Raw genomic sequence first — 8,883 nt, 5'->3', positions numbered from 1 at the left:
CAATTTGTCAATTTGTATCCCATTTTTCCTACACTTTGACCTGGGAATTCAACTGCTAGGGATCTGTAATAAGAAGATAGATAATGATGTTTACAGTGACTTATGTACAAGCTTGTTCTTTGCAGCATTGTGAGAGCAAAATTTTTAGAAAGAACTAAATCTCCAACAATGTGGAATTATTTCAATGATTATTTTATGTCATGCAAAGGAATTCAGCCCCTAACATAATATAGTAATGGGTGTTTATTAACATTGAGCATTTTCACAAATAAGTGTTAAGTGCAAAAAGTGTATTACAAAATATATGGTTGTATGTTCACAGATTAATTTCTGAGTGCTGAAACTCTGTGATTTTAATTTTGTTCTTGTTACTCTCAATATTTTCCAAAACCTAAACAAGTAATATGTATTTCTTTATCTTAAAAATTATAATACATACTTTGTAGGAAACAAAAACAGAGCTCTTTTGCTGTATGTGATTATCTGCATGGTCTTGTAGGATATTTTTTAAAGAGTAGAATAAGTTCTTAACAGCATATACTTAAGCGCCAATTAATATAATAAACAACTGTACAAATATATATCCTTATTTCAGTATGGTATAGTGTAGTATAGTAAAAGGAATAAACTAAGATTTTCTTACATATAAATTTATAGTTTTGATCAATATTCTTCTCAATAAGTCCAAAACAGTGACTCATATGAGTTTTATTAGACAAATGGGCTTAATGAGAAAATAGGTTCCACTCCAAGATGGTTGAACTTAAGACACAAAGCAGTATAAATTTAAAGCGATATGAACATGAGAAAATGATACTTCAGGACACAAAGTAAAAACGGGAAAGGTATTTTGATATGTTCTACTGAGTTTGCTGTTTATTTGATGATAAATAAAAGTAGGTACATTATGAAAATCAACTTACTATAAAAGAAGTATTTTTACAAAATAATGCCATTTGTAGTGATATGGATGGACCTAGAGATTGTAATACTGAGTGAAGTAAGTCAGACACAGAAAGACACAGATCATATGATATTGCTTATATGTGGAATATAAAAAAGAGGGTACAAATGAACTTATTTACAAAACAGAAGTAGAGTCACAGATGTAGAAGACAAACTTATGGTTACCAGGGGAAAAGTCAGGGCAGGGATAAATTGGGAGATTGGGATTGACATATACACACTACTATATGTAAAATAGATAACTAATAAGAACCTGCTGTATAGCACAGGGAATGCTACTCAATACTCTGTAATGGCCTATAGAGGAAAATAATCTAAAAAAAAAAAAGAGTGGATATATGTATATGTATAACTGATGCACTTTGCTGTACACCTGAACCTAACACAACATTGTAAATCAACTATACTCCAAGAAAAATTTTTAAAAAAGGAAGTTGGAAGATTAAAAATAAGAAATATTCTTTTAAAATTTTATTGTTTTGCCTTTTAGAAGTCATCTAATGTGATAATTATCTTGGCATTCTATTCCTAGAATGTTATTTGCAATCTACAAAAAGAAAATGGGGGAAATGGTATATTCAAAACATATTAGTTTAGGGCTTCCCTGGTGGCGCAGTGGCTGAGAGTCCGCCTGCCGATGCAGGGGACACGGGTTCGTGCCGCGCTCCGGGAAGATCCCACATGCCGCAGAGCGGCCGGAGCCTGTGCTCCGCAACGGGAGGAGCCACAACAGTGAGAGGCCCGCGTACCGCAAAAAAAAAAAAAAAAAAAACATATTAGTTTACAGGTATAATTGATTCATGTTCTTGTCTCTTAGTTTACAGTTGTTATCAGAAGGAAGAATTCCAACAACTCCTTTATCTTATGAAACATAGGAAAGCATAGTAGTAGATTAAACTCAGAACTAGTGAATTCTATTCTACAGTAGCTGTTACATTTACTCTTGGCTTCAAGCCCTAGTGAATATGCAGACACATGAACAAAATATCCTAAATCCAAATGTGAAAAGTGTAAGGAGTCAAGACACTAGAGCTTTTGTGAAATTATTTTTTAAAAGTGTTAGATTCGGAAAAAAAGAATTTGAAGAGAATAAAAAATCCACAAACTCCAATGATTTAATTTACTAGTAAGGAAACTGATCCAGGGAGAGCTTAATCAAGGTAACAGCCTTGCATATTTAGAATAAATAGGGATTTAGGACTGAGAGTAAAAGTTTGGCTCATGAGATTATAGCTCTGCTATCTTTCGAAAAGTCAACAGATATTATTTAATCTTGGTGTATAACTCAATATTCCTCAATTTCTGTTTCCATATTTATAAACTAGGATAATTGTATCACTATACACCAACAAGTTATCAGTATTTCTCTCTGGAATAAAAAGTAGTGTGGATGAGGAAAGACTGAAGATGAACTTCTTATATATAATTTTGTATTTCTTAAAAATATATTACTTTTATAATTAAAAATCAAAATTGAATACTTTAAAAATTATTGTGAGTATTAAATACTGAAGAATAAAAAGATATAAAAATTAATGTTTGCTATAAATTCTACTTTTTCATCTTAAATATGCAGGGAACATATGGAAATATCTGGAAATTTTATGTCATTTGCAAAAAATAGATTATCAACTGATGACTTCTTTCTTAATCTGAATGACTTTATGATATTTACATGTTACTTGTGTCACTTGAGAGATGAACCTGTTTGAGGAAGAATAAGAAAAAATGAACATTTAACGATGCAATTGAAATACTTCTGGCCATAGCATAAAAATGAAACTACAGCCCCGAGCAAATATTACCAATTCTCATCATCCTCTGGAGTGTCCTTTATCTCTGGCTCCTGAGATCATCTGTTATAAGAGGCAAAGCAATTGAAGTAGTTCACTTGACCTCAAATAGATATAGTAGAACCCTTTTAAGAAAAGTTCATGCCTAAGAAATGTTCCCCTAAGGTGTTAGAAAAGTTTAGGTCACATACACATTCCCATATTGTTTTTACTTCCCACCAAGAAATGTACTGCTGTACTTGAAGAGTTAGCCTTTGGAGGGGTGGGTATACTTTTCTAAGCTGCTTTGTTCCTCTGAAATGTACTTATTATCAAAATAATTACTTTAAGAAGACTTTTGTTAACAAGGGTGCATCTTCCATAGAACTATACGTGTGTGACAATTTTTTGCTTACAAATTGGTAGTGGATATCTTCATAGAGGTGATACAACCTTAATGTTTTCTTCTGACGTTTGGCTGTTCATCTAGGCAATACCACATCCTTTTTTTTACAGTGCAGAGATAATAAACTATTTGAGGATGGTAGAAAAAATTTTTGTAACATATTGAAATAGGAAAATCCTGTCCATAAATTTTCTAATGTGATTGGCTTTGAGAGGAAAGAAGCAATCAGGAGAGAAAGATACAGCATTTAATGGGTGGGAGTGGGGGAATGAAATCTTAATATCAATTGCTTGTTACCCCAATTCTGTTAATTTAAAGTCAGCTTCAATACATTCTTTGGGTCTCTTCACATAAAGTATTTATTCAGCAAGTTGAATAAATAAATAACCAATTAAGCTTAAAGGTGTGATTTTAGATGATTACCATCAATATTTTTCTTCCTAAACAGCCAGCATTTTTCTGTCCCTCCTCCAGTCTTGCCACAGACACTGCATGAGTCTGCCCTCCTCTCTCAGTGTGGTTTCTGGGGCCAAGAAGTTTCAGATCTGAGTCCTATTACAAAGCAACAGAAATATCCTTCCCCCCAGTTTAACTCTTCCTCCACATGGGCAGTTCTCAACTACATAGCATTATTTTCGTGAAACGGTTTCAAATGGATTAAGCTCTCTTCCCTCTTCCTGCATGTGGTAATAGGTTAAATTAAATAAGAACAGGATTGATTTTAAAAGTGTAATAGGTTGTCTGAAAAAGACCTTTCAATCTGTCTCTCTGTCTCTCTCTCTCTCTCACACACACACACACACACACACACACACATGCACGCGTACACACACACACCATTCTGAGCTGAACCCTCATCCACGACCCTCCACTGAATTTCACCAGAAGATGACAACACAACATTTGATTATATGAAAATATTATATATAGATAAGAAATCTGCCCCTCCCCAGTAATAAGCTTCTGGACCTGGAATAAGAAATCTCCTCTACATTTCCCTGAATTTTCCCAACCCCATTCCTCCCCATAAATCTTTCACTCTTTAACCTTTTCCAAATACACAATCCTTGAATATTTGATCTTTTACGCAGCTTATTATCAGGCTTGTAACAACTGTCCAACTTGTGTAAGACCTAATTAAAAGGGAAACTGATGTGAACATATGATCTCTGCTTAGACTGAAGAAAGGACCAAACAACATTTTTTTTAAGTCCTGTAAATTCCAAACACTAAAATAATGCACACAATTTTTAGAAGTATTGATGGAAAAGGTGTTGACTCTAAGTCAGCAAAACGGCCTTCCAGAGAAGCTGCATTGTCACATTCTCTCCCATCCCAGATGTTAGTAGAACTTGGTTTTTATAAGCTCCATCCAAGTTTGAAGAACCCAGCAATTACTTCCCTGGGAAAAGCCTGAGCACTGTGCTCTGGCAGCACCATTGAGCCGGCAAAGAGAAACTGGCCACTACCTGTAGATAAGGTTCGCACAGAGCCTTAGGGACTAGAGATTTCTATCTCCCCCTAGCAAAATGCAACCGGTTATTTACTTGTATGCATTTTAAATTCGTCCAAATGGATGCAGAAACTTCGTGTGTATGAGAGTGTGAGGGTGAGCCTGTGTGCGTGCGTGTGTGTGTGTGTGTGTGTGGTGTGCACACAGGAGTCTGCCAGTGGGTTTTTAAGAGCGCTCACGAATCATACTGGGATTTTTCCCTGCCCCCTCCCTCCTTTTCCGGTTCCCAGTGAAGGATTTTGGGTCTGGAATCAAAGACGAAAGCGTGCACTGTGTTTTCATCATGCAGACTTAAGTAACATTCAAGAAATATCATCAGAGAAACCTAACTCTCAATGACCAAGTTGACTAAAATTCTATACCAAGTTTTAAAAAGTATTTGCCTAAATTACATACCTAGCAGCAAAAAAATTCATACCCAATTGTATTGTATAAAATATATATGATATGCATATATGTTCCAAATAGCTACTTTCAAACATGTTAAAAAGGAAACAAACAAAAAAAAAGGTTTCAAAGACATCAAATAGCATAAAACATTGTACTGCAGAGACCGAAGAAATGCATTTAAAGCACCGATGAAAATGGCGTGCAGTATAATTACCTCAAATTGCTGTTCGCTTGACACCCTGACACTAATTTTATTCAAGCCATCGGGAAATAAATGTTTTAAAAGCACTCTTTCCAAACGCTGGAGCTAGTGGGTGCTGTGAGGTCGTTAAGGAAAGGAAAGGGTAAAGTTTTCAGCACGCAAAAAGAATTAAACAATCCTTTTAAAAAAACGTCTATGTGGATCGACAGCCTTTAATGCCCACATTTTTAACGCTTGCCCTGTACGTGGATTGACTTTTTTTTCCTTCAGCATTCCCTCACCAGATGGATTTTTGCTACTGCAGATCAGCAGAGGGTGTCAGATCTTTCAGAGTGCACCAGGCTGGAACGAGCAGAGCTTCTTAGCAACTCTCTTCTTCCTCCCTCCCCATTCTCACGCTCTCTCCCTCCCTCAGACAACTCGCCCCCCCCCCTCCGCCCCCTCCACGTAATTCCGAAAGAGCAGAAGAAAGAGAAGGAGAACAAGAAAAGAAGAGCTAGTAACCGAGAGTCGGAGACCAGAAAAAAAAAGCTGAAGAGAAGCGAAGGGGAGGAAAGAGAAACGATGGACAGCCACAAAACGCAGCGATTGCGGAAATTTTCCAGCGCCATTGGTTCGGCAGCGTGAGTCGTCCGGTCGGGCGTGATTTCAGCACCGGGAGGGGGCTGGACAGCTCCTCGGGGGGACTCCTGGGCAACCCGCAGCCACAGCAAGAACTCCAGCAGCAGCCTCAACAACAGAAGCCGCCGAAAACCCTGCTTTGTATCAGAGGCAAGGTCAGTCCGATGCACAGCCATGCACAGGCAGTGTGCCTGTACTACGCTGCAAACCCTCTGCTTGTTTCTCTAACATGCACTTGCTTCTAATTACTAGCATTGTTCCCTTTCTGGTTAGTGAGGAACACTAGACGAGATTCTGTAAGGGTGTATTTTTAATTTATATGTATATATTTAACTTCTTTTTCGTTATTTTTAAAGGGTTGAGGGGGAGTGGGGTTATTTTTTCTACTTTTTTTTTTTTTTTTTTTTTTTTGCTTGCCTTGCACTACGTGCCTGGATAGTTTGTAGATATAATTATTGACTGGCGCCTGGGTTGTTGCAGTGCGGGGGGGTTAGGGAGGAAGGAATCCACCCCCACCCCCCCAAACCCTTTTCTTCTCCTTCCCTGGGCTCGGACATTGGAGCACTAAATGAACTTGAATTGTGTCTGTGGAGAGCAGGATGGTCGCTGTTACTTTGTGATGAGATCGGGGATGAATTGCTCGCTTTAAAAATGCTGCTTTGGATTCTGTTGCTGGAGACGTCTCTTTGTTTTGCCGCTGGAAACGTTACAGGGGACGTTTGCAAAGAGAAGATCTGTTCCTGCAATGAGATAGAAGGGGACCTACACGTAGACTGTGAAAAAAAGGGTTTTACGAGTCTTCAGCGTTTCACCGCCCCGACTTCCCAGTTTTACCATCTATTTCTGCATGGCAATTCCCTCACTCGACTTTTCCCTAATGAGTTCGCTAACTTTTACAATGCGGTTAGTTTGCACATGGAAAATAATGGCTTGCATGAAATCGTTCCTGGGGCTTTTCTGGGGCTGCAGCTGGTGAAAAGGTTGCACATCAATAACAACAAGATCAAATCTTTTCGAAAGCAGACTTTCCTGGGGCTGGACGATCTGGAATACCTCCAGGCTGATTTTAATTTATTACGGGATATAGACCCGGGGGCCTTCCAGGACTTGAACAAGCTGGAGGTACTCATTTTAAACGACAATCTCATCAGCACCCTACCTGCCAATGTGTTCCAATATGTGCCCATCACTCACCTCGACCTCCGGGGAAACAGGCTGAAAACGCTGCCCTACGAGGAGGTCTTGGAGCAAATCCCTGGCATTGCCGAGATCCTGCTAGAGGATAACCCATGGGACTGCACTTGTGATCTGCTCTCCCTGAAAGAATGGCTCGAAAACATTCCCAAAAATGCCCTGATCGGCCGAGTAGTCTGCGAAGCCCCCACCAGGCTGCAGGGCAAAGACCTCAATGAAACCACTGAACAGGACTTGTGTCCTTTGAAAAACAGAGTGGATTCTAGTCTCCCGGCTCCCCCTGCCCAAGAAGAGACCTTCGCTCCTGGCCCCCTGCCAACTCCTTTCAAGACAAATGGGCAAGAAGATCATGCCACCCCAGGGTCGGCTCCAAACGGAGGTACAAAGATCCCAGGCAACTGGCAGATCAAAATCAGACCCACGGCAGCGATAGCTACCGGCAGCGCCAGAAACAAACCCCCAGCCAACGGCTTGCCCTGCCCTGGGGGCTGCAGCTGCGACCACATCCCAGGGTCGGGTTTAAAGATGAACTGCAACAACCGGAACGTGAGCAGCTTGGCTGATTTGAAGCCCAAGCTTTCCAACGTGCAGGAGCTTTTCCTGCGAGATAACAAGATCCATAGCATCCGAAAATCGCACTTTGTGGATTACAAGAATCTCATTCTGTTGGATCTGGGCAACAATAACATCGCCACCGTAGAGAACAACACTTTTAAGAATCTTTTGGACCTCAGGTGGTTGTATATGGATAGTAACTACCTTGACACGCTGTCCCGGGAGAAATTCGCCGGGCTGCAAAACCTTGAGTACCTGAACGTGGAGTACAACGCCATCCAGCTCATCCTTCCTGGCACCTTCAATGCCATGCCCAAACTGAGGATCCTCATTCTCAACAACAACTTGCTGAGGTCCCTGCCCGTGGACGTGTTTGCTGGGGTCTCGCTCTCTAAACTCAGCCTGCACAACAATTACTTCATGTACCTTCCGGTGGCAGGGGTGCTGGACCAGTTAACCGCCATCATCCAGATAGACCTGCACGGAAACCCTTGGGAGTGTTCCTGCACCATTGTGCCTTTCAAGCAATGGGCAGAACGCCTGGGTTCCGAAGTGCTGATGAGCGACCTCAAGTGCGAGACGCCAGTGAACTTCTTTAGGAAGGATTTCATGCTCCTCTCCAATGACGAGATCTGCCCCCAGCTGTACGCGAGGATCTCGCCCACGTTAACTTCGCACAGTAAAAACAGCACTGGGTTGGCGGAGACCGGGACACACTCCAACTCCTACTTAGACACCAGCAGGGTGTCCATCTCCGTGTTGGTCCCGGGACTGCTGCTGGTGTTTGTCACCTCCGCCTTCACTGTGGTGGGCATGCTCGTGTTTATCCTGAGGAATCGAAAGCGGTCTAAGAGAAGGGACGCCAACTCCTCGGCGTCCGAAATTAATTCCCTACAGACAGTCTGTGACTCTTCCTACTGGCACAATGGGCCTTACAACGCAGATGGGGCCCACAGGGTGTATGACTGTGGCTCTCACTCGCTCTCAGACTAAGACCCCCAACCCGGCTAAAGCAGAGGAGGGGGGATGGAGATGCCTCCACCCTCCCCCCACTCCGCCGGCATCCCCGGGGGTCAGGGGAGCCCAGACCCAGGTCCAGCGCGCCCCAAGCCTTGATGGACATAATAAATAAATAACTATGAACTCGCTCAACTGAGAGGGTCTGACCCCTTAGCTCCCTCTGGAAACAAAGAGCAGACTGTGGCGAGCTGGGAGAGCCTGCCAAATCGCTCTTTGCTGCAGCCCCTTTTGACAAAGCCCCGGC

The 8,883-nt window shown here is 41.3% G+C and overlaps 1 protein-coding gene across 1 annotated transcript; it reads left to right on the top strand.

Annotated features, from left to right (window-relative positions):
* Positions 1–6,250: 6,250 nt before the first annotated feature.
* On the top strand, positions 6,251–8,612 carry SLITRK1 (SLIT and NTRK like family member 1). Its single transcript, XM_004318073.4, has one exon. It carries the CDS (start codon positions 6,522–6,524, stop codon positions 8,610–8,612), a length of 2,091 nt encoding a protein of 696 aa, XP_004318121.1. The 5' UTR covers positions 6,251–6,521.
* Positions 8,613–8,883: the final 271 nt, after the last annotated feature.

Source organism: Tursiops truncatus, chromosome 18 (assembly GCF_011762595.2).
Source record: "Tursiops truncatus isolate mTurTru1 chromosome 18, mTurTru1.mat.Y, whole genome shotgun sequence".
Lineage (NCBI taxonomy): Eukaryota > Metazoa > Chordata > Mammalia > Artiodactyla > Delphinidae > Tursiops > Tursiops truncatus.
This window is presented reverse-complemented; position numbering and strand designations above follow the sequence as displayed.